Genomic DNA, 26,509 nt, shown 5'->3' with positions numbered 1-26,509 from the left:
AAAAATTAAACAAAACTATTTCTGTCTTCTTTCATGACCAGTGAACTGAACAGTTATGTTTTATAATCTATGTTTCATTAAATTGCATTCTGTGGTGTTTCACAATTGTCAGCAGATGGCAATATTACTCTGTTGAATTCTTGTTTAAGGAACATTGGCTTTGCCAGAAAGAGAGCCTCAATTCTGTGCTCTGAGAGTGGCATTCCCTTATCCTGAGTATGATTGCAGTATAAAATGTGTTTAGCCCTCTCAGCATTTTCTCAGTATATTCTAGGTCTCACTTTTTATGTAATGATTGATGGCACCTGAAATTAATTTTTGCCCTCCAACCATTCGTACTGGATTACCATTCATGCAAGGATGAATTCATGAAACAAAATAGATGGGGAAATCCTTAAGTTCTGTGTTTTTTCCCTGTTAAATTGATAAGACAGTGGAGAAAAGTTAAAATTAAAGGAACCTTATGGCTCAGTCTTGTGCATGTACACTCAGAAGTAAGTCCCACTAATTTCAGTGGGACTTGCATCTAGGTTGGTGTGCATAGGATTGCATCTATCAATTGATTAATCCTGCTTGACTTTGTGTAAGAAAAATTATAGTTCTAAAGAAAAAAATACTTTTTTTCTTAAATGATGCTTGCATGTGTCATGTCAGGCTTCATTGTAGAGGCAAATCTATCTTGTATGAGAGGAAAGGAAGAATGCTGCCTCTAAGGTGGCATCACCTTTTTAGTAAGTATGAAAAAATAAAACACATTCCAAACAGTCTTCTGCCAGATGAATTTGTTGCATCAGCAAGCTCTCAGTTGATTAATCCAGTTGATAAATACATATGTACTTATTTGCTTAGACATTTCTGGACTATGCTTAGGAGTTTTTTAGCTCATTTATCCATGGTGTCTTTATTATGTTTTTACTTTATCTTAATGCTTTATTGCAATTTAAAATATGTTAGCTGCCTCAAATGTCTTTGAAAATAAGTGTCATAGAAACCTTCTAAAATAATAAAATAAACAGGGCATACGCTGATAAAATAAGGTAGACTCGAGGTAGTGTAAAATGACAGCACAGTGTGTGAGAGTTAACAGATGTAAATAGAAATAATTGCCTTCCTTGTCCACTTTTAAATGGACCTTTCTTAGCCTAGCCTCGTATGATACAGAACTAATAGGAGGGATGATTACAAATGCCTTTATCCCCATCCACTGCAGTTACAGCCTCTACACACATATGCTTACTTTGCCACATATGCTTACTCTGCTAAAAGGCAAGTGACCTCTTGAGTTAAACAATCTTGTGACCATTACCTCTTTCCAGTATTCAGTTGTGGGGAGCAAAATCACAACCATACTTTTAAAGTGGTGTTCCTCTTATATTTAGCAGGGGGAGAGTAACTGTCCCTCTTCACACCAACACAGTGTCTTTTCTAGTGGCTTTTTACTGGTGGCATTCTCCAACTTTATAGATTGTGAGCCCTTTTGGAGCAGGGAGTCATTTAATTATTTGATTTTGCTGTAAACTGCTTTGTAAATTTTTTTGTTGGAAAGTGGTTGATAACACAGGCCAACACACATTTTGCTTCCTTAAATGTTACACCAATTCCTGGGTATATTTGGGGTGCTGATTCCAAAAATGGCATCCGTTTTGCCCTATCACATCTAGTTTTGGAGACACGGCATAACCTCTTTAGTAAATGGTTCAAGCAGCTTCCTCATGAGGAAACCTATACCATGATAGGGCAAAAGGGATGCCATTTTTGGAATCGGCACCCCAAATTCGTATCAAACCACCATAAAGTTTGTGAAAAACTTTTCTGACCCTCAATCTTGTAGACCTGTGTAATCACTGTTAATAACAACAATAATAGTGTCCATGAATAGCAGTGTATTTTTCTTATGCATATGAATTTACATTTTTAGTGAATAGTCTTATGTGAAGTCTGCCCCTGAACTAACTTCCATGTCGGTTTTCACAACAGACTTGCTCATAAAACCTTTCAAACTGGCTCTTTTAGCTCCCTTTTCTTCCTTCTCCATGCAACTACAGTACCAACTCACAGGCCTTTTCAGTTTTTTAATGCTGAGACAGCTGCCAGAATGGCAGCATGTTGCTGTTTGAGGATGGGGAAATAAAATGCTCTAGTAGCTATGTGCACCTCTCTCTTCTTTCTTAGCTTTTAAATAATGAGTTGGGGTGGGGGAGCACAGAGAAGATAACATATGAGCAGCTGCCATAGCTCTGCGGTATGTTTCTATAGTTAGAAATAGTGAAGTAGGCTATGACAGCTCCAGTTTCAGTTTTAAAGAACCAATTTGTAGAAGCAGTAGGAAAAGAGTTGGGGTAGCAATGTATAATACAGGCGTGCCCCGGTATCCAAGGGCGGTTCCATTCTAGAACCTCCTGCAGTAAAGTGAAACCATGGATAAATGGGGATGTCCTCCTAGCCCTCTGAACTTGACCGCAGCTGTGCCCTCTCTGGTTTTCTGGGCCTCAGAATGCCTTATAAGCCAATAAGAGCGTCACATCCGGTTTTCTGAGGAAACCAAAAGTTGTGGTTTCTTTTGGCCCAAAGGCCATTCTGAAGCCTACAGAGGCCACAGGAGGATTTGCATGGCCTCTGCAGCGCTCAGAATATCCTCCAGAGGGAGGGCAGCAGAGCTCTGCTTGCCTCCAGAAAGCATGCACAGTGTGGGGGGTGGACCTGATCCATGGATACATGAAACCATAGATATGGGACATGTGGATATGCCCCCCCCCATAGATGGTGATGGGAGAGGAGGAAGGAGAGATCAGTATGACTGAATGTTGTAGGAAGTAGGCAAAACTCCATGTGCTTGTAGAAAATTTTCGCCATTCATAAAGAGAGGGGGAAATACATCAAAAGAGTAAGGCGGCAGCCAGGTATCAACAAAGATTTGCTGACTCGAGTACCTTCCAAAAGAAAATTGATTTGAAGTGTTGACACTGATGTTCTGGAGATAGAGGACCCTGAAGTATGAGGTGGGCACATCCATTTGTACTATGAGTGCCAGACCCATTCATAGATGAGTCTCTAGAGTGAAACACAATCTTATTTCACTTGTAGAAATATTAGGGTTATGGAAAGTTTGTATATACCTTCCATAATCCCTCATTGACTCCTTCCTCTTTGTACCTTCCATCAGCTAGAGAAGAAGGGTAAGATGGAAATATTAATGTCATGCACAAACTTTCATTCTCTGTACTTTTCCTTGTACTTCCACAGATGTAGATGGGGGGGGGGGGAAGGTGGGAAAAGAGGAATCATTTTGCATAGTTGTTGAGCCCATATTGCAAGTGGATTTTATGTATTGTATTGGCAACCTTCAGTCTCGAAAGACTATGGTATCGCGCTCTGAAAGGTGGTTCTGGCACAGCGTCTAGTGTGGCTGAAAAGGCCAATCCGGGAGTGACAATCCCTTCCACACCGGGAGCAAGTGCAGTCTGTCCCTGGTCTGTCTCCCTGGCTATGGGCCTTCCTTCTTTGCCTCTTAGCCTCAGACTGTTGGCCAAGTGTCTCTTCAAACTGGGAAAGGCCATGCTGCACAGCCTGCCTCCAAGCGGGCCGCTCAGAGGCCAGGGTTTCCCACTTGTTGAGGTCGATCCCTAAGGCCTTCAGATCCCTCTTGCAGATGTCCTTGTATCGCAGCTGTGGTCTACCTGTAGGGCACTTTCCTTGCACAAGTTCTCCATAGAGGAGATCCTTTGGGATCCGGCCATCATCCATTCTCACGACATGACCAAGCCAACGCAGGCGTCTCTGTTTCAGCAGTGAATACATGCTAGGGATTCCAGCACGTTCCAGGACTGTGTTGTTTGGAACTTTGTCCTGCCAGGTGATGCCGAGGATGCGTCGGAGGCAGCGCATGTGGAAAGCGCTCAGTTTCCTCTCCTGTTGTGGGCGAAGAGTCCATGACTCGCTGCAGTACAGAAGTGTACTCAGGACGCAAGCTCTGTAGACCTGGATCTTGGTATGTTCCGTGCAAGTGGATTTTATACCCTCTGGATATATTGGATACCCATTTTTATTTCTTCAAGATTTCCAAGAGGTGTGGGGAATTTTTTATAAGCAGATCAGCAACTGCTTAGGAGGGTTAGGAGAATTCCTCTTTACTTTAAATAAATTTTTAAACCTATACTTATTGTAAACCTTTAATTTACTTACTTAATTAATTAATTTATTTGATTTGATTGTATCAGGGTGTTAAAATTTTTCCTGCTTGATGATGCTTCCAGCCATGACCACTTCCAGGTTAATGACATCACTTCCAGTGGGTCCCAACAGATTGTCATTCTAAAAAGTGGATCCCAGTGCTCAAATGTTTGAGAACCACTGCTCTAAACCATTTAAATGCCCAGTTAACTCTTTCTTGTCTCCACACTAGTCATAATCACACACTGGAGGACTTCCCATGAAAGCAGCCCGAGTCCATACCTCAGGCAGATTCGGGGCTCTGGAACCTTCTTACTGAAGTGTCCCCATAGGTCCTCACATCATAGACCTCAGGACACTTGACACTCCTGCTGAATTTTCACCCAAAGACACTACCAAATAGTCAGCAGCTGGCACTTTGTTCAGAAAGCAACTTCTGGGAAGTCTTCCTTAAGATCACTCCCACTACTGCTTCAGTGATTATTAGCCACAGGATTCTGTCCTGGTCTTTGTGTATTTTGCGTCTTCCTGGTAACACTGCCTCTCAAACCCCAGCACAACCACAACCAACCAATGCTGAATGTTTCAGTGGCTGTTCTGCCCCCTAGCTTTTGTCCTTCTCTGCTTCTGTGGCCAATCATAAGATGCACTCTTTCAGAGCTACTGACAGTTGGCCCATACACTGCAAGTGTATGTTGCCTTCTGGCTCTTTGGAATAGTACTGGAACACTCAAATGTCCACAGTTCTGTATTTTGGAGTAGCTGGCTTGTTACTGTGACTGACAGAACTCTGCCACCTCTCTTCCATAGCACAGCCTGGTAAGGTCCGTACAATGTACAGGTGTATGTTGCTTTGCAATGTCCGACCAGCGACAGGCCACATATGTGATGCCACTGCTGGTTTTTACACACACACCCCGAGCCTCCGAAGGCTCCAAAGCGCCTCCAAAGCGCTGCTCCCCAAGCCTCCGAAGGCTTTTCTGAGCCTTGCAGAGGCAGCGTGTGACTGCTGCCTTGGGAAACCAGAAGTCGCGTCTTTCGCGCAATTCAAGCATTCTGAGCCTCTTAGAGGCAGCATGCAGTTGTGCACTGCCTCTGTGACTCTCAGAAAACTTTTCGGAGGCGAGGGAAGCATAGCTTTCCCTTGTCTGTAGAGGCTGTGCCGATTCACATCCCTGTCACTAAGCGACACATGACTGTATTCATTTTCTCACACGCTCTGCCACTTCAGCTGAAACATGTAACTTGACATTCTGTTTACCAGCAAAGTTTTCTTTAAATTCTGTTTCTTCACAATTTTGAAAATAACTTTGCAAGTAGAATGGAAGAGAAAGTGGCAATCATTCATAGGTTGTGTAACGTTTTACTGATAGTGGAAGGATCAGTAAAATCTAAGATGGCTTCATTCTTTAAAAAAATGAGGTTTAAGAAACAATGAAAAATTAAGAATTTAAGTATGCAAAACAAAAAACGCAAAGTACATGGGTTCTGTTTGATGAGCAGACTGACTTTTCTGAGGTCTGTAGGTGAGGCTGATAGGATTTTTTCCAGAAATGATATACAGTAAATTGGAAAGGAAAGTCATCTGAAGTGTGTATGCATGTTCTTCTGAATTCAGTAGCATTGTAGTCTTTCAGCAGCTTTCATGGGTGTCTGGTATTTTGACTATTTAATGTCCTGTGCCTTTGTTCTTTAAAGATTTATAGAGGGAGTGGAGTAAACAAAAAGATTTTGTTTGCTACTGAAATTAAGCTGCCTTGCACTTTGGAACACACAAAAAATAACACTTCCTTGATCAGACCACAGCTTGTATTGTCAAGATTTTGTGAGACAAGTCTTTCTTCTTCCCCTGCCAGTCTGCTATGAATCACAGTATGCCTCTTGGTATATCTAGCTTCATATTCCTCAAGCAAACTCTTGTTTTCTTAAAGGGTATTCATAATCTCTTGTAAAACTGTATCTGCATGTTTCCAACTTAACGTTGTCATAATGTGCTCATTACAAGGACATACTTCTTGGAGGTGGGTGGTGTATTGGAATAATCAGGTAGCAAATTTTGTTACTTGTAACTATAAACGCAAATTTTATTGTGTGCTCTTTAAGTATTACACTTCAATATTTCATTAGTGCTGTGGGAGGTACTTTTTCCATCCAGCTGTGATTGATAGAATGTAACCATATGAGTGGGGCCAATAATAAGTGGGTTTCTCATTATGTCTAAAGACACATTTAATCAGTTCTGCCCATGTGGTCATAGGCCTTTAAACATTACACTTCCAAACTGGAGACCACTGTGTGCCAATAAATCTTTCCCCGGTGTGAGCAGAGCTTTCCGTTCTACCAGACAGCTTCCTATCTGTGTCTCCAATCGCCCCCAAAGTTCGTGGGCTGCCAGCTGTGTCTGCCCAGAAATTCAGGCACAAAACTTACTGGGGCGATAGAAGCAGCTGGTTGGTGTGAAGTTAGAAGGCTGCCCAGAGGAATGGTAAGTTCTTCTCCCTCGCATGGGGGTCAGGTTGTCATGAGCACTGGATCTGGCTTGTGCGCTGGGGTTTTGTGCCCTCTGCACTAGAGCAATGAAATAAACCTGCAGAAGGGCTTCTCCTGTGCCACTAGTGTAATATTTGAAGAGATTTCATATTAATGTATACATAGGCTTGTTAAGCAGGAACGTCAGGCAGGCCATTTAATGCAAGTGCAGTGAAATGTTAGTTTCATTGTTGGAGTTGTCTTCATATCATGCTGCCCTTCAAATAACCCCTGTTCCTTTGGTCAAAGTGGTGATATGATTTTCATTATGTTTTTCAAGTTACTACTGAAGGAAATTGGTATGATGAAGAGGTTCTTTTTACCATCCCAGGCTTTGCTTTGTCTCCCTTTCCCTTCCTGGAATGCAGTCTACCAGGGAAGCCCCAGTTTGGTCCTTGGTCATCTAGTTAATATATAAGACATACTGCAGCCCATTGCAAATGTAGAACATGTTTGTAGCAGATTCCAGTACGCTCCACAGAGTCCTATGCTCCCTCTCCCTATGCATGTATAGACAATGACAGGGCTTTTTGGTGAATGCAAAGTCTATGCACTACTCCTTTATTGAAATTCAGCCTTTTCTCTCACCCCTTTTCAAATTTCTTACCTATGGGGTCTGTGCTTAAAGTGGGTTGAGTTCTGGTTTTGATTATTTATCAGTCTTATAGTTTATATTATTTTAGGCATTGTAGCTTATATGTCTAGAAGATAAAAATGTGTTCCAAGAAAGTTACATTGAAAATTAACGGTAAAAGTCATAGAAATCTATAAAATTCTGTGGGGTAGAATACATTAATATCAGCTGTGTTCTTGTGAAAAACATCCTAATTACGTTTTTCAAGAAAATTTGGGGATATGTCAGTGTTATCCAATAACATTAATGTACCACATAATATGTCAAGGAAAATTTTGTGTACATTTCTCTAGGGGGAAAAAAGTTTGACCTCTGCTGTTCTTGCAGATTTTTAAGGAGAAGAGATTATATGTCCTCATACAACAACAATAAGAGCTACCACTGTGTGTAGTTATAGGAGTTATCTAATTGTGTTACCTTGAATATTCAGTTGGCCATATCAAATACCTGAGTGCTGATGCCTATCTTTCACACTTTTTTAAATATAGAAAGTAAAAGATGTGTCATTTTGAACCTTAAAATTTTTTTATTTATTTCACCTATTTGCTGATTATATGCAGTAAAATGCTGCATATCCCCTTATCTAAATATGGATTATTCATATCAATTATGGTAGTGCAGTAATACTTCCCATAATGCTGCTTCCTTTAGTTCTGTTTTCACTGCATGATGCCTCATCCTAGATATAACTGATAGCTATTGTAGGCCATGAGGGTTATGCATACTGGGCAGCATGGGACCAATTGGCGCAAGTTTCCTGCTTCATAATTCAACAATGTCTGTAGTGCAGCAGTTCCCAAACTGTGGGAACTGACCCACCAATGAGTCAAGACCCAATTTTTGGTGGGTTGTGAAACTGACAAGCTAAATCAGGCTACATACATCAAGGCTAAACAACCTGCTATTTGAGGGGAGCACTGTTGCCCAATCGCCATTATAACCACAAAGTGATATAGTGGATTATAGTGGCTGGTAAAGTGAAACCTCTTTTTAAGATGGGTCCTAATGCTAAAAGGTTTGGTCTAAACCACTGCTCTAATGTATTGTTTCATGCAGCACTTGGCTTTTGGGGAATATACCCCTTATGCTAATGGAGATAGAGCTGTACATATGTATGTATTGTAGATGCAGAGGTAAGACATTTTCTGAAACTGTATCATGAAGTAGGAATATCTTTGAACAGCTGGTATTGTCTGTTCAAATACTGTATGGCTTGTTATGCACCTTTTGGCTCCTCATACACTACCATGGTTTTGGAAACACAAGAATATCTCAGAAGCACCATTCTAAGTGATACAGTATACACCAGTAAAATTCCATTACAGTTCCCAACAACAACCTTTTCATAAGATGATTACCAAAATAAACATATGAGGCAAGGCCTATTATAAAAATGCACATATATGCTGGCATATATGTTCTCTTGGCACTGGAGGTCTGATTTGCAGTATCATTACAAAAAAAAAAAATAGTACCCATTAAAATTATTTCATTGTGTATTGGTGCAAATATTCATGATCTTGAACATGAACTAAATTATATTGTACAGTACTGTTTATTTCATAACTACTAGAACTAAAATAATAATTGTTTTCTGTCACTCTGTGTGTGTGTGTGTGTGTGAGAGAGAGAGAGAGAGAGAGAGATACACCTTGGGTCACATCAAATCTTTGAATTATTGCATTACAGTGGAATAAAATAGTGGAATGATTGTACATTTATTATTTGGGTAAGATTATTATAGTTTATATGACATTCTCGTGGAATGATTGTCCTGTATGTTTTTATTCCATAGTAAATGCTACTTCAAAACTCAGTATGTTTTGTGTGTCACTCCATTTTAGTTAATTTGTTTCAAAAATAACTTTTTAGGAAAGCACAAGAAGAAAAAAAGAAAGTTGTTCTAGCTGGATGTGTTCCCCAAGCCCAACCTCGTCAAGACTACCTAAGTGGCCTGAGCATTATTGGGGTAAGAGTATTATAGTTTATGAGACACTCTGGTAGCTTGATCCTAAAATCTTTGAGCAGAAGTTGTAATAATGCAAAAATATGGAGCTAAACATGCAAATCGTCTCTTAGATCCTGTTTTTATACCAACCTTCTTGAGCTGTGTTTTGTCCTGCTTAGCTGCAGAGCCATAAAACAGGTAACAAGTTATTGTTATATTATTGAACGTTATGGAATCTTTGCAACAAAGAATTCATATGCTCACTTCACTTGTGTTGGTACGTTTTGATGGATTTCCAAAATATGTTGATATTCTTTACCCATTAATTTAACCACTGAATGAACCCATGAACCTTGGTTGTGATGTCATGTGATTCTGTGGAAAATATATGTCTCGTAGCAGCATTTGGTAACCTTTGAACTTGAAAGTATCCTTGAACACATTGCACAATGCAGATTGCTCAGTAGTGTGTTGACAGAGCATAACTTTGAAAGGATTGCATGCCCTCATGTTCTTGCAAGTCAAACAGAAATTTGCTAGTGTTGGTGTACTTGTGAGTTAAATATTCTGGGAGTATAATTGTCATGATAGACATGCTTGGTTGCTATGAATCCTGGAGGAAAGCCTTTTGTGGTCTCCACCATGATATCCCCTGTTGGAATTGGGCCGTTGGCCAGGGCCCAATCTCTGACTACAACCCTATAAGTTTTTGTTAGTACCCTCTATAAAACAAATATATTTCTGCTGTGTGTCCCACCACAACCTGAACTGTAGTTGGTATGTGGACAGGGCCTTCTTGGCTGTGGCATCCAGATTCTGAAAATCACTTCCTCTGGAGGCCCATTTAACTTCTCTGTTTTAAAACCTTGTGGAAATTATTTAAGAACATCTTGTTTAGGTGGTCTTTCAGTTTAGGCTAAAGTTCTTCCTTGTTGGATGGTTGGTTTTAATCTCACTTTCCAATGAATTATATGGGGGTGGGTGGGTCCTGTGATTTAGTTATGCTGTGTTTTTATATTCAATTTTTAATATGTCTGAATGCCACTGTTGGGGGCCTGGTCAGTCAAATAACAGCCTATACCATCTTAATACAAATAAATGTATATAAATGTTGGAAATTACTTTCAGGAGGCACAGCAACAGAAGCTCTGCTTCTCCTTTCATATTAATGACAACTCTGATTTAAATGAATGGAAGTTTTTAAGAACAGTGTAAACAAAATAAATCCAAATTTATCTATAGGATATTCTTCTGTAGGATGTAACTATAACAGATTATCTTTAAATACGTTTCCCCTCTATAGTTTTATGATTCTCTGGGTGTTTTGTTCATTAATTTTGTAAATTCTTTCTAAATTCTTCTTGTGCCTGGAACCTTCCACTACAAACAAATGTTTGCCTTTATTTATTCTTATTCTTACTCGTTATTCCCACGTCGTATTCTACAAAATATGACCCTCCCTTCACAGAGAGAGAGAGAGAGAGAGAGAGAGAGAGAGAGAGAGAGACTTTTCTAATGTTAGCTGGATCTCTCCCTCTCTGTCTCTTTGATCTGAAGACTGATTCACATTTCATGCTTTTTCAAATTCTAAATTGGCTTTCATGCTCCTGCATGTGTTCGGTCTTCTTTCTCTCATGGCATAAGTTGAGGCAAAGAGATTGGGCAGTGGAATAACTAGACAGATCACTAAACTAACCCTTGAAAACTAAGAAGTAGTAATGCAGAGTAACTACTAAATCCAGCTTCATTTTACCTAAGCAGCAGGTGCCTATAAAACTAAATGAAATAGTGTAGATACTTGCCTATAAGATGAGAAATTTCTACCAACAAATCATTTTAATCATATCCTCGCCTTATCTGCAAGTCACTCAGGGGTCAGGGCTGTTCAAGCAGCCAGGAGAAACCCAGAGGAGAGCAAGAGGACAATGCAGAGATAATTATAGGGCTTATTTTTTATTAATAAACCTTAATATTATTAGTCTCCAGGGCAACAAGGCTGCAAAGCTGCAGCCAAAGTTAACCTTTCAGTCCTTCTGAAGAAAAAGCAAACCAGGGCTCAACACTTCCATTTAAATCAAGCAAGCCCTTTGGTAGGATCATACCCAACTCTTCTGCACCCTCCTTCCATTTTGCAAATGTTGGGCAGAGATCTGGTTTTTTTAAAACACCAGGATGTCATCCTCATTTCTATCTGAAACAAAGTCCCAGGCTACTATTCAGTGCACCATTACTTAAGAATAACTCACACGGATAGCAGTGTGTCTACTTCTGTGTAAATCAGGTTGCATTTATGTGCAGCTGCACTTGCTCACAGTCATTCTTTGTTACTTTTCACTCTGCTGTGAATTGAATTGCATACTCCCAGTTATGTATGTTGTATGTTATATGTAAAGCCTCTGACTTAACACACCAGGCACGTTAAAGAAGGATTTGATTAATGGTTCTACCAGAATGTGGTTTACAGTTAATTTACTTTGATAGTGTTTACAAAAAGGTTGTGAAGTACAGTTTTTAGGTAACAATTACTGGTAGGGTTTGTTTTTTTTTTGGTTTTTTTTTTCAGAATCTGGTCTGTGGTTAAAATCTGATAAAATTATAGTCAGACGCCCCCCTAAGTTTAATCCCCTGACTTATCTGAGGGTCAGATTCCATGATTGGCTTAAAACCTGCCCTCAGCTTATCTGTGAGATTGACTTATAAGCAAGTGTCTGCAATATATTATCACATAAAACATACAGGATGAAGGCACATTCTTGTAGCTGCAGTGGGAGCAGACCTAGGTTTGGAGCTAGAGACTAAGAATTACACTTGGAGAAGGAGACCACCCACTCCAAATTAATGAGAGTATGTGTATACACACTGTCCTCCCCCCCCCCCACAGATGTTATAGATTCTTCACAGTGCTGAGACTCTGTGGCTAGAACAGGAAATATATTGGTCATCTTGCTGAATAAGTCTCAACCTTGTATAATTTTTCTGTGCATCTGTGATCTTTCAGACTTTCAAATCATGATCAGTGCTGATAAATGTTTTACTGTCTCCTCCAGAGGGATGTGTATATCATTCATTATTTCAGTTTCTCATAATATGCATCCCTTTTCTTGTGGTATGCTTGTAGCTAACTGGTCTGGGGAAATGTTTCAGCATGTATGGAATTGGAATACAGACTTAACACTATGCTATAGCTAGGCTAGCTAATATTCCTACTTCTGTCCAGGTGTGCTGTTCCTGCTGATTGTGGACCTTGCCACTTTTCTGTGGTATAGTTTTGAATCACCTGGAATGGCTATCCTTGTATTGGTGATTTGGTAATCCCTTACAACTGTAGCAAAATTTGCATCTATACTATAGTGAATTTTAATACATAAAATGGAAGAATCTTCCAAAGACCATCTGAGTATTCACAGTTCAATGTATGAATTTACTGCTTTTCAGGTTCAACAGATAGATCGTGTAGTAGAAGTTGTTGAAGAGACTATCAAAGGCAAGTTTTTTTTCAATTGAAATACATTTATCTTCATTCTTTCTTGTATTGCTGACATTTTGATCCAATAGGTCCCTCAAGAATCTTACTATTAGAATATGTCGTGTATGCACTGTGTAAATAATGACTGAAATGTAAAGCATCTCGCAGGTGCTGTATACATCACTAAAATCTGCAGGCATCTTAACCATAGCAATATACAAAAACATAATCTTTTAGGTTCTTTTGGAATTTTCTCATTTTTGACCTTACTAGAATTTTCTGCTTGAATACCCCTCTTACTATTGTTGCTTTTTTAAAAACTTTGCTGTATTTTTTATTATTGCCTGCTTACTTCACTTATAAAGATCATGACATGAAATATTGCAGAAAAAAATCAATGTTCCTTTAGTTGAACTCAGTGTTTATTAAACTAGTTTTTCTGGTTCTTGTCTTGCTCCATGGCTTTGTCATTGTTCAGTCTGCAAAGTTGTTGTGTGAAGTTGTCAAGTTCCATTTAAGTGACTGCATTATGAATGTAAACACACAGGGCTGCCCATGTGATGTTAGTCTCAGACTTTTGCCTTTTGACAATAAATAGGAGGTTTATAAACTATCCAAAGCTCAAAGCTCTTTATGCTAATAACTGAAGTAATTTGGTAATAGAGCTACAAAATATAATTTGAATGGGCATAAAATGGCATTGATGGCATGTGAATTTCTTTACCAAGAGTGACTGGGTACTTTGTTTCAAATCTAATCAGCTGGTTAGTGTGTCATCTTTGCATTTGATTTATATACCTGCTGATTTCTGTTTATATATATACAAATAAAAGCAGTATAGCTTCCAAATCAAGCCTATATGGCATTGGCCAAGGTGACCTGACTTGTAATTTAACAAATGATCTTTTGTTTAATATGGTAATCATGGGACATGTGATTTCACTGAGTATATTAAAATGGGTTTGGAAGTATAAATATAGCTCATATAAGATGAACATTTGGAGTGAGAAAAAATTGCAAAAATGCTTATGAGAGACCATGTGTTCCATAAGCACTATGTGACTTTGAGATTAGCGAAGAATTTGAAAAGGTTGAATTTTTTAGTAGTTACAAGTAAGATGAAAAATATTAACTGAGGTTCTGAATTCAATAGATTTGCCAGGTCTTTTAAAAAAATTTACTAAACTTGAGCAAGTTGCCTAACAAAACGGCACAACCGCTATTTCTTTCTTGTAGATAACTTTTAAAAATAACAGAAAGGGAGAGAGAATTAGCGGATGCAAAGGTGGTCAGGGTCTCTGTATATCTAATTGCTGTAGAGTAGACATGTTTTTGGCAGTGGAGCTTTTTACATCTTTCATGGCAAGCTGTCCCTGCCGAAATTACCTCTTCTGAACAAATGTTAAAATTGCAGGAACCTAGTTATTCTAGACAAAATTGGAAGATAAATGATCATATCCAATAAATTATTTCAAATTGGGTTTTACATCACAGGTTGGGTTTAAAGGTGTATTTTGGGTCTGATAAGATTGAAGACAACTGAATTAGGCTACTCTTAAATCAAGTTGGGTTTCATATTTACTTCCTAAAATCTTACAGAGCTGGGCAACTAATCCTAAGCTGCCCAGAGCGCGGGGCTGCTGTGGTGCCGAAAATGGCTGTGGCTGAATCCTGAGCACTAACTGGGCAGCTCTAGAGGCAATTCCGGAGAAGGGAACTTTCGTTCCCTTCCCCTGGGTGAGGCGAGTAGCCTTGCAATAGGGCTTCTCGATTCTACAGCAACCCTTGTGTCACCATAGAATCAAGAGCCTTGGCGGTGGACCCGACACAGAGTCTGTGGAATTCCTTGCCACAGGATGTGGTAACGGCATCTGACCTGGATGCTTTTAAAAGGGGATTGGACAAGTTTCTGGAGGAAAAATCCATTACAGGTTACAAGCCATGATGTGTATGTGCAACCTCCTGATTTTAGAAATGGGCTATGTCAGATGCAGGGGAGGGCACCAGGATGCAGGTCTCTTGTTATCAGGTGTGCTTCGTGAGGCCGTTGTGAGATACAAGAAGCTGGACTAGATGGGCCTATGGCCTGATCCAGTGGGGCTGTTCTTATGTTCAGGGTTGCATATGACTTGGGAGCAGACTTCCAGCCTCACTTGCTTTGATGGAGGCACAGTAGCACCTGAATTGGCAAAAATACTGGGAAGTCATTCAGTGGAAGCTGCTGAGGAACAACCCAAGCAGCTTAGTAACTGAAGATAGGTGCCCAATTGCTATGTTGAATCTGGGCATTCCTGGGGATGCAAGGGCAGGAGAAAGTAAGGGGAAGTGCAGAAAACAAGCCTTAGGGTTTAAAAAACCTGTGGCTGACTTATAATGAGGGTGGTGGGGCCAAGAGCTGAGGGCTACTGATGGCTGGCCCACTGTTGGAAGAGGAGCCAGCCCTGAGGCTCAGGGAAGCCACCTCCTGAGGAAGGCTGGAGGAAGAACTGGGTGAAAATCGACCTTCTTCCCAGCCAGGCTCTCTGAAGCAGCAGATTTGGCAAGAGTCTCCTCTCTCACCCTCTCGCCTCTCCTTTCACTCCGCTACCCTGAGGCTGCGACCAGGAGTGCCATTTTTTTTTCTGGGTTTGAGTCTATTGCTTCCAGGAGCCCGTATGGCCTGGGAAAAACCCAAATTTCCACAGTCAGCATTGCCAGATTAGATAGGACAATGGTATAGCAATTGACTACAGAAGCTGCTCAGGAGCATTCCAAGAGTGAAACTGACCATGTTGCCAGTGAAACTGACAGCTACAGAAATGGAGACACTACTCAAGATTCCTAGAAGGTAGGGGCTTAGAGAATGACATAGCAATCTGATATCCAAATATTATGATATCCAAACATTATGATATCTAGCAACCATTTGGTCCCAGAGATGTCAGGTATTGCAACTTTTACCGTGTAGTGTAACAAGGATGTTTCTTTCAGGAAAAGATGTATCATTCTTTCAGGTTCATCATTAACCTAATACGGTAGAGTCGCATCTTTCGTGAAAGCTAGGTTCTGAAGCCAGCACATAAGGTGAAAATTGCGTACAGTCAAAATTGCCCTTAACTCTAAAAAATACATGCTGTCTCCTTTAAAACTAAAATCACACTGCAAGAGACGTGTATCTACTGAGATGACAGAAAATGGTTGGCAACCTTCAGTCTCGAAAGACTATGGTATAAGCCTTCAGCACCTGCTATTCCCAAACGGTCTCCCATCCGAGTACTGACCAGGTCTGACCCTGCTTAGCTTCCAAGATCAGACAAGATCAGGCATGTGGACAGCATATTCTTTCTCCCATCTCATACTCATTCCAGGGCATATAGCGAGTGGAATAGTGGATGGAACTATCGACACTATTCTCACACTATTTAAACTATTCTCTCTGTCTCCTGAGAACATGTGCGTGAATTTGGGGGAGTTAAATTCTCATATGATGTGATCTGACAATGTGTAAGAAGGGTACTTCTGAGAAATTCAGCACTTTCATACTGTCACATTTTTTTTAACACAGATTACTGTTACAGAGGTTGTTACGTGTGTGGTTCTGTCTCTATTGCTGGCAGTGTTTCTGATGATCTAGTTAGTGGTTGCACGGGAGCAGTTATTGCTTATTATAAGCAACTGCTAAATTACTAGGCGAGCTTACATATTATTCTTCATTAAAAGAGAACCGTGTCAGACATTTTAATGCTACATTATTATCAAACTTAAACATTACTAATTATGGCAACAGACTAACTGTAGAGGGTAGAATGGCAATATTCGTATATAGTGGATTCCACATGGGGCTAAGGGGAGACCTAGACTTTCCAGTTGAGTACAATCTGTGTCTGTCCTGAGTTTTCAAAAACGTTTCCTGAAATGGGTCACTGGACAGGATTGTTGAAAACAAGCTAAGGAAATTACTTCACCATTGAACCTTTTCAGACTTCACATAACCCCTCTACATTTCAGTCACATTAACATGTCTGGTAATATGGTCCGTCTGTTCCTAGTTTAAATATTAACTAACGTTTGCTGACTGTTTACTTACCAGACAAAGTCAATCAAAGGGTCACTAAAAGCTGATTGGATGAGCAGTGTATGCATTGAATAGCCTAAAATATAGTAGTTCTTATCTTTTCGAGCTGTTTTATACCTAACATTTTCCCAACAATGATATAACTTTCCTTGAGAAAGGCATATACAATTAATTACAAGGATTCTGTATTTTGCCACTTGTGGTACTTTTGCGGATGCTGTGGGTACTGCAGTGAAGCCCTGCACTAGGCTCTTCCCCCCAAGGTACCTTTGGCCTTCGCCCAGATAGTGTACTGGGCAGTACCACTGCAATACATTTCGATGTTTGGCTCTTAGCAGCAAACATGTTATGTGTATTGTGTATATATTTGTGTGTAAGTCCATCTTGCAGATGTCAGAGGCATGTTTGGAGCCAAAATTCCAGACATTTCCTAAGACCCGTAGATAAGTCGAGTTTGGGGAAAGCTATTGCCTCTGTGAAGGCATTTCCAACAGCGCGATCATTCCATACATTCTCTCCTTTTAACCTATCCAGGCTGGTATTGCTGCAACCTGACCTGATGCTGCTGCAGCCATACAGGCTTTTCCCCTCCCCCCATCAACCCAGGCTGGTGTTGCTGCAACCAAAGTTCTGCTGTATTCTGTAAGAATTTTTTGGTCACTGGAGGCTTTCTCAGGTTAAGAGAACATTAGTTCCCTTGGCCGTGGGCTAAACCCCAGCAGCTGCTATGGGGTTGTATAGCTTGTATAACTGCTATGGGGTTGTATGAATTGTATAACTCAACTCCTGCTAGGGGCAGGACATGCGGTTCAGAGCTGAGCTGCCTGAAGCTAAGCATGAGCAGCCCGATTTGTGCCTGGAAGGGAGAGGACCAGAAGTTGCTGACAAAGTGTCATGACCCTCAGTGAGAAAGAGGAGTTGCTGGCCTACATACTGCAGTGAGAGGGTGGACTAAAATATTTAGAATGTCTGTCCTCAAAGAGCAATAACAACTGGAAATTCCCTGCTTGGTGTGATTTGTGGGTGTCTTCAGAAGCTCAAGACATGTGCTGCGCAACTAAGAGAGATGACTACACCATGAAAGGAAAACATGCTATTCACCCTGTTCATAAATGACCTGGAGACACGGTTGAGCAGCAAGGTGGCTAAGTTTGCAGATGACACCAAACTTTTCCAAGTGGTGAAGACCAGAAGCGATTGTGAGGAGCTCCAGAAGGATCTCTCCAAACTGGGAGACTGGGCAACAAAATGGCAGATGCGTTTCAATGTAAGTAAGTGTAAAGTCATGCATATTGGGGCAAAAAATCAAAACTTCACATGTAGGCTGATGGGTTCTGAGCTGTCTGTGACAGATCAGGAAAGAGATCTTGGGGTGGTGGTGGACAGCTCGATGAAAGTGTTGACCCAATGTGCGGCAGCAGTGAAGGCCAATTCTATGCTTGGGATCATTAGAAAACGTATTCAGAATAAAAAAGCTAATATAATGCTATTGTACAAATCACCTTTGTGTGCCGTTGTAAGGCCACACCTGGAGTATTGTATCCAGTTCTGGTCGCCACATCTCAAAAAGGACATAGTGGAAATGGAAAAGGTGCAAAAGAGAGTGACTAAGATGATTATTGGGCTGGGTAACCTTCCTTATGTGGAAAGGCTACAGCATTTGGGCCTCTTCAGTCTAGAAAAGAGGCACCTGCGGGGGGACCTGATTGAGACATACAAAACTATGCACGGGAAGGATAGAGTGGATAGAGAGATGCTCTTTTCCCTGTCACACAACACCAGAACTAGGGAACATCCACTAAAATTGATTGTTGGGAGCGTTAGGATAGACGAAAGGAAATATTTCTTTACCCAGCATGTAGTTGGTCTGTGGAACTCCTTGCCACAGGAGGTGGTGATGGCATCGAGCCTAGATTCCTTTAAAAGGGGATTGGACAAATTTCTAGAGGAAAAAATCCATCACGGGTTACAAGCCATGGCATGTGCAACCTCCTGAGTTTAGCAACCTCCTGGTTATGTCAGAATGCCATATGCAAGGGTCTCTTGCTGTCTTGTGTGCTCTCTGGGGCATTTAGTGGGCCACTGTAAGATACCAGAAGCTGGACTAGATGGGCCTATGGCCTAATCCAGCGAGGCTGTTTTTATGTTCTTAAACATCTGGAGGATACTATATATAGAAAAATATAAGATCCTTATTGGGTCCAGGAATGCCTACGTAAAACACTTTGAGAAATCTGATAAGAAAGCTGTACAAATTAATAAAAATTTGGACCTGCACCAGGTGAATCACTGGCACAAGTCCAAGTTGATCCATGAGGGCAAATCAGGCCCAGGAAAGGGGGGGGGGGTGTCGGGGTTTGGCATGGACTGTTACTACTGAACCCACCCCTGTCTGATCTGCTCTTCACCCTATCACCATTCTGTTCCACTCCCTGCATGGCCTTACCTGCTCTGGTGGGTCTTCATGGGTCCGCTGGTACACAGGAGGCCAGTTTCTCTACCAGCAGCATGTGCTGGGGGAGGCTGCTTTGCAACTGCCGTAAAGCAGCCTCCGCTGAAAACAACATGCATTGAGCCAGCAGCCGGCCTCATTAGGATTGAGCTGTTACTTGTTGAATGCACATGATTGGATGCTATAGAAAATTTCCTATGATAGAACTGTGCTATCATGATAGCTTGTTAGTATGGTGGATAATGTGGTGTTTACTGGTGTGAAACTGTCAAAGTACCCCTTTACAAGACACCCTTTCCTATGGTAGCATATTTGCAAATGGTTTGAGTGGTTAGTGCAGCTCGTGAGTAGTGCAACTCTTGCTTTGGTTCTACTAATCATTGGGGAACATACCCTCTTGAGAAGTTCTACTGCTGCCTATCTCAAAATGTCAATATTTTGACCCTGTTTTAACATAAGACTAATAAAGGTAAGACTATGAGACTGTGTTTTTTAGCTGTAAAAGCTATTTTTGTGTTGCGAGATATGTAGTATAGTAAACATGCTCCTTCTCGAGTTGTAGTATGGGAAATTAATGCCATTTGGCAAGACCTTGCGGAGATTTGTCTGTAGTAATGCTCATTGTTCACAACAGTACTATATATTTACTATCTAAAGTATTTAGATTGGATTGCTTTTTAATTGAGCTTGGCAATTGTAGTTATCACTTATAATTACTGCTTTGCATAAACAAAAAGGGGTAGTTAAAACAACACTAGTGAGAGTGAGTACATGCAGACAACCAGTTTTCCTGTCATGCTAGTTGCAATATGAGTCCCTTACCATCTTGCACAATATCCACCAGCTTTATATTTATTTGCCTTGTTTGTTGGGAGAGAGAGTTGTCATAGCTGATGACTTTATGTTCAAGTTAACCAAGGTAACCAATTTCTGTCCAGCCCACAGGTGTATGCATTTTATCCCTGTTGCATATATGCAACGGTGGGCAGAAATGGCTTAAGCTTATCTTTTGCTCATTTTTTATGCATGTTTAATTCCTCTGCTTTTTCTTAAGGTGCACAGTGCTCATGGTTATTGTGGAAATCTTTTTCTCTTAGTTGATTTTCTACCAGCTCATACTGATACAACCATAATTATAGCATGCTAGCACATTATAGTTTCTTGCTTGTCTGCTTCTTGAAAGTCCAGACCTTACCTATTGATTTGTAATGGCCTATTCCTTAGGACCATTAGAGGAAAAATGGTAATGCTATACCTTGGTTTTATGGAGAAAAAAAACAAACTATAGCTGATACGCAATTGTACACAGAGTATTTTCATTGTATGAATACTGCTTATTAGCGGAAAAAATCTAATGCTAATTATAGCAATTTCTTAATTTTGTGAATTAGTCTTCATTTCTTAAATGTTAATTGAAGAGAGGGATCCATCTATTTTGTGAGAGAGTGAGAGTGAGAGAGAGAGAACATGATTTAAGAAATAGTTGACTGACAGCCCAATCCTATCCAACTTTCCAGCAGCGGTGCAACTGCAATACAACCCCAGAGTAAGGGAACAAATGTTCCCATACCTTAACGAGACCTCTATGACTGCTTCCTCAACACAGGAAGCAGTGCATACCTCATAGGTACAGCTGCACCGGCACTGGAAAATTGGATAAGATTGGGCTCTAAGGCTACAATGGGACTTATTTCTCAGTAGACATGCATAGGATTGGGCTCTAATTCTCCTTTTTAACTTTATCTTGACCCAGGAAATGTTCTAGCATGCTATTTATATAAAACAGCTGAAGGTGTGGTGTCCTCACATTAACGACTTCAGTTATCATTTACCCAGGGGTAATGGATACCACTGTAAACTGAAGGTTAGCTCTATTTATCTGTTTAGGACAGCATTTCTCAAACTGTGAGTCGTGACCCTCTGGTGGGTTGTGATCTGATGTGTGGTTGGTCAGGATACGTCACGTCAGAAAGCATTACTGGGAGCCACTGGTGACTGTCAATAATGCTTTGTGGCATGACAGCGAGCATTGTGTCACAACCCACCATGGACGATGAGGTGAGTCGTGGCAGTCCAAACGAAATAGCTACTTTATGAATTTTTTACCTCTTCTGCTTAACACAATGTATACTCTAAAAATTGTGATTCAGTTAACTTCTTTTTAAACACAGTAGAAGCTGCATTACCTGGCTCTTGGTTATGCCACCAAAACAGTTAACCAGAATTTTTGCTTTTTACCTCAGGTGGGAGGAGATGCTAGATGCATATATACTGCTTACTCTAAAGCATTGGTTGAGCAAGTCCCCCTGTTTGACCCACAACCTCTTCCCAGACTTACCTGATAGGGCTGTCCTTCTGATGCTGCTCCATCTTATTTCCTTCTTCATGAGAGCCCTCTAAGAATGGAATGCTCCCTTTCTTTCTTCAGGAGGGCCTTATGACTAGAGGTGTTCTTTTCCGATGAGTAGGCTAGGATTACAGCCTAAGTCTTGCTGGACACAATGGAGTTACTTCTCAGTAAAATAAATAACATAGTTTTCAAACAACTCTACTTATATGGAAGTAGGTAAAGTGCCCCTATTCCTAGAGGGCACCAGTGAAGCAAGGAGAGCAGAGCAACACTGCAGTGGGAGGTCAGGTAAATGAGGAAGCAGTGGGAACCCTGTCAGTTGGGTCTTTGAAAAGCTGTGCTAACTGGCATAGTTGGCTAACTGGCATCCCCCATTCTCCGTGCAAACCTGATAACACAACCTTGACTGTACTTCTCATGTTTGTATAACTGGAGCATGCTTTGCATATTTATATGTGAGATGTTGCTGTATGCATTTGTTTGCAGTGATACATACCTTTCTAGAAGTGATTCAATCCTATTGACAGGTTGTGTGAGATGCAACACATTTTCATCTATACATTTTAGCAAACATTAGCCAATCACCACAGACACCCATCTATAAGCCAATCTCACAGATAAGTGCAGGGTAGGTTTTGAGCCAAAAAACATGGAGTTTTCTATGACCATCAGATAAATCAGGGGTTAAACTTAGGGGGTTGTCTGACTATAGTTTTGTCTGATTTTACCCGATGCCAGATCCTGAAAAATAACCTACCAGTAACTGTTAACCTAAGAACTGTACAGTCTCTAATTTATTTTAAAAAAAACATAGTAAAGGATCATAAGATACATTTTTATTCTTTTTAAATTCTGGTCTTCACCACCTTTTTGTAAACACTATCAGAGTAAGTGCAATGTAAGCAACATACCAGTAAAACAGTGGTTCCCAACCTGGGTTTCATGTACCCCCAGGGGCACTTGACAGGCACTTGAAAAATAATGGATTAGTGGCAGAAAAAGGCAGGTAGTACTCCAGAATGCCTTACAGGGCCAGCAAGGCAGGAAGAGAGGTGGCTAGTTGGCAGTGAAAGCCCTACCAATAGCTAGTTTTTGGTCATCAATTCATGATTGAACCAGTGATTGAAAACCAGCACAGTAAAAAAACTGAAACATAATATGGAAAGTGATCATCACCCAGAATTTCTCAGGACACTTCTGGTGCAAAACAGTACAAAGGCAGAGTCTTCTGTTCTTCAAACAGATGAAAAGAGAAAATACTATGATGAATACATGAAGTCTGGGTTTTCATATGGAGGAGATGAGGGCTTATATTATTAATTACAAACATTTTGCTAATATGAAGGTACAGTTTATGGAAACAGGCTGCCAAGGGATATGTAAGTGAAAAGGGTTGGGAACCACTGCAGGAGAACCTTGAATCAAATCCACCTATAAGGTGTCTGGTGTGTTAAGTCAGACACTCTACATGTAACATACAATATACAGAACTGGGAGTGTGCAATTCAATTCACTGCAGAGAGATGAACAAGTGCAGCTTCATATAGTTGCAACCCTTTTTACTCAGAAGTATTATTCTTAAGTGTTATTCTTAAGTAATTGTGCACTGAATTGTAGTCTGGGACTGTTTCAAATGGAAAGGAGGATGACATCCTGGTATTTAAAAAAACAGACCAAATGCAAATTGCATCTGCCAAATGCAAGCTTTTGCAAAATGCAAGGAGGAGAATAAAAGGTTAACTTTGGCTGGAATTTTCCAGAGAGGTTATCATATAAATTAACAGCCCTCTAATGATCTCTGAATTGCTTCTAATGGTCAAGTGATGCCTCCTGCTTGAAACTCAACTGCTTGAAATGAAACTCAGGACAGGATGGAGTTGAAAAGCTCTGCCTTCTGATTTACCTCCTAGATAAAACCAGGTGATAATTTAAGCTTGATTACTTGGCAAAAATTTGTTGCCCTGTGAGTGAGTATCTATGGTAATTCCCATTAGCATCCTTACTGTGTTCCTGTGATACAGATGACCTAACCAGGGCTGGTTGTTATTAGTTACAGCATAGCATTGCTTTCTTCTAATAGATATACTAAAATATTGGAAACCTTTACTTTAAAGCAATGGTTCCCAACCTTTAGGAGCCCTGAGGCAAACACTGAGGCAAACATTGGAATTGTCATGGACCACATGCAACCCTCTCCATCCCCACCACACACAGACAAAAAATAGAATTCAATTTGGTAGCCTATGAGGGAGTGGAAATGCCAACTGTGGGGGGTCCATTCTCTGTCCTCTCTGGTGGTCCATGGGGAAGCATCTCACCAAGTGACTGCTCCTCCACAGATTACCAGAAAGGGTGGAGAATGGTCCCTCCCGCAGGTGGCACTTCAGCAAGTGCTGCACGAACGTACTACAGCCACAGCTGACACTTTAGAGGTCCATGGGATGGACTTGATGAGACACTGGAAGGTGGTCATCTTTTTGCCCAAGACCTCATGGACCACTTCTCAGGGTCTCACAGACCACCTGTGGTCCCCGGACCACAGGTTGGAAACCAATGCTTTAAAGTGAAGTTAGGTTTAGACTAGTCTGGTTCTAAAAGGTTCGGAAAGAAATTTCATCAAATTTAATGACTATCAGAAATATACAGTATTTGTAATTTCAAATCAGATAACCTCCATCATAGGCTAATTTTATGAGGCTTGTCTTACTCTTGGACAACTGTCAAGTTTTGCAGTTTTTGTCAGTGGAATGCATTCATATATTGTGTTTCCATGAAATATTGAAAAATAAAATACGTTTGTCATATCAAAGCTTGTGTTTTGGTTCTGCAAACTATACTTAATATCTGTTGTTCTTATTTGGGTAGATAGCTTCTGTCCTATTCAGATACATTGCTTAACAAATGAGCATTCTCCACATAATAATACAGCATTTTAAGGATTCATAATATAATTTTTCCCTAATAGCTTATATTTCAGTTTGTTGCTAAAGAGATTTTGGTCAACTAATGCTGAAAGAAGAATGAAATCTTTTAGCTCTTAAATAAAATTTCTTTAAAAGGTTGTACAGGTGAGCGCTGCTTTGCGATGCTACGACCAGTGACAGGCAGCATATGCAATGCACACACACCCCAAACCTGCTCCCCTCGTCTTCGGAGGCTCAGAATCATCTCTCGCACAATCTGGGCATTATGAGCCTCAAATTCTGCAAGGCTCAGAAAATCCTCCAGAGGCGAGGAGAGCACAGCTTCCCCTCATCTTCAGAGGCTTCATATAGTGTCAAGCTTCACTTGACAACAGGGTTGCTGGTCCCATTCCTATCGCTCAGTGATGCACAACTGTATTGCAATATCTACCCAATGTGCAGGTTTTGAACCGTTAGCTCTTCAGTTTTCAAACTCTCTGCAAGCGTCTGCAGGGCTCCCCAGCCTGCAGAAAGTGAAAGCGGAGCAATCATGCTCCACTTCCAGTTTTGTGGAAGTAGAGCGCGATCGCTCCACTTTCACTTTTAGAACGTTGGGGAGCCCTGCAGGCGCTCGTGCAGAGCTCCCCGCACCCCGGGAAGGCTGCTGCAGGGACTGGTAAGTGCATCCCAGTCCCTGCAGCCCCCCTTAGCAACGCGATCCTGGGGATTATGTCGCGACCTCCTCCCTGCCTCCTTGCTGCCCCACCCCTTCAGGGGGCAGAGGCCAAGGCCTTCAGGCTGGGGCGTTGCGACGCCCCAGTTTGAATACCTCTGCATTAGCTTGATCTTTAAACAAAGTATTAGAAGCTGATTAATGAACTGGGGTGGAGGGGCGAGATTTCTGTTCCTGCCAGGCCATGACTAGGCCACAAGAATAGAAGTCTTGAAATCTCTTTTATATAACTCCTCATGAAACAGAAGGCAGTATTTCCTATTACATGTAGTTCTAAGGAAATGGTTTCAGAATTTTATACCCATAATGATTTGCATCATTGTCTTTATTCAATTTACTTTGGGCCCAATTCTATCCAATGTTCCAGCTCGGTTGCAGCTGCAATGCAGCCCCAAAGTAAGGGAACAAATGTTCCCAGCCTCCAAGACTGCTTCTCCCCTACAGGATGCCATGCACAGCCTATTGGCATGACTGTATTAGCACTGGAAAGTTGGATAAAATTGGGCCCTTTGTCTATTTTGTAAATATTAGTTCTTATTCTCACTACATCCCCTGGGGGCTGGGGATAAGAATAAGCCCTCAGTTTGGCTGTACTTGTCATAAGAGGCAACTAAACGCCAATGGGTAGATGGGACTCATTAGCCTGGGAAGGCAGCTCATCTGAGAGAAGGAAAACTCTGATCCCAAACCTCCACTGCCTTGTGGCTACATCCAGTTATGGAAAAGGCTTCAGGAGTAAACCTCGAGGCCAAATCCGGAACCGGAGTCCCTGAGGCAGTTCATGGCTGAACATAGACACGTTCTGGCAACTCCTGCGATGCCGCTGGAACCAACTGTATTGGCCTCTGCCTTTCCATTGGACCATTTCAGCGACGTGGAGAGGGGGGATTTGCTGCATGGGAAACAGCCTATCCTCCATATCTACTTTACCCAGGCTTCGTGCACTGGAGAGGACACTCTGTTCCAGAACCACCATTCAGAGCGCAATACCATAGTCTTCTGAGACTGAAGGGTGCCAACAAAAAATTCTCACTAACTACAGTTCAGCACAGTGTTTGGTGTGCTTAAGACCACTGAAGTAAGTGAGCTGAGGGTAGCAAATTTCTTTGCTTGATTTTGATGGTAGCAGCAGTAAAAAAATTTTAAACTTAATTAATACTCTCTTCTGCTGCATTGACCTTTTTTTTTTTTAACTTTGCCTCATCTATATTTCATTTTTATGGTTTCTATACACAACCCACCTGATTTTGGTGACTGGATTTGGCCTGTA

General features: G+C 41.0%; 1 protein-coding gene across 3 annotated transcripts in view; it reads left to right on the top strand.

The window, feature by feature from the left end:
* Positions 1-26,509, top strand: part of CDKAL1 (CDK5 regulatory subunit associated protein 1 like 1) — a 340,298-nt gene that overhangs the window by 83,422 nt on the left and 230,367 nt on the right. For all 3 annotated transcript variants that reach the window (XM_066624923.1, XM_066624921.1, XM_066624922.1), the window contains exons 6-7: positions 9,206-9,302; positions 12,717-12,765. In XM_066624923.1, coding sequence (XP_066481020.1) covers positions 9,206-9,302; positions 12,717-12,765 — 146 coding nt within the window. The remainder of the gene's footprint in view (positions 1-9,205; positions 9,303-12,716; positions 12,766-26,509) is intronic.

Source organism: Tiliqua scincoides, chromosome 4 (genome assembly GCF_035046505.1).
Source record: "Tiliqua scincoides isolate rTilSci1 chromosome 4, rTilSci1.hap2, whole genome shotgun sequence".
In the NCBI taxonomy this organism is placed as follows: Eukaryota; Metazoa; Chordata; class Lepidosauria; order Squamata; family Scincidae; genus Tiliqua; species Tiliqua scincoides.
Note: the sequence above shows the minus strand (reverse complement) of the source record. Positions and strands in the feature narration are given on the sequence as shown.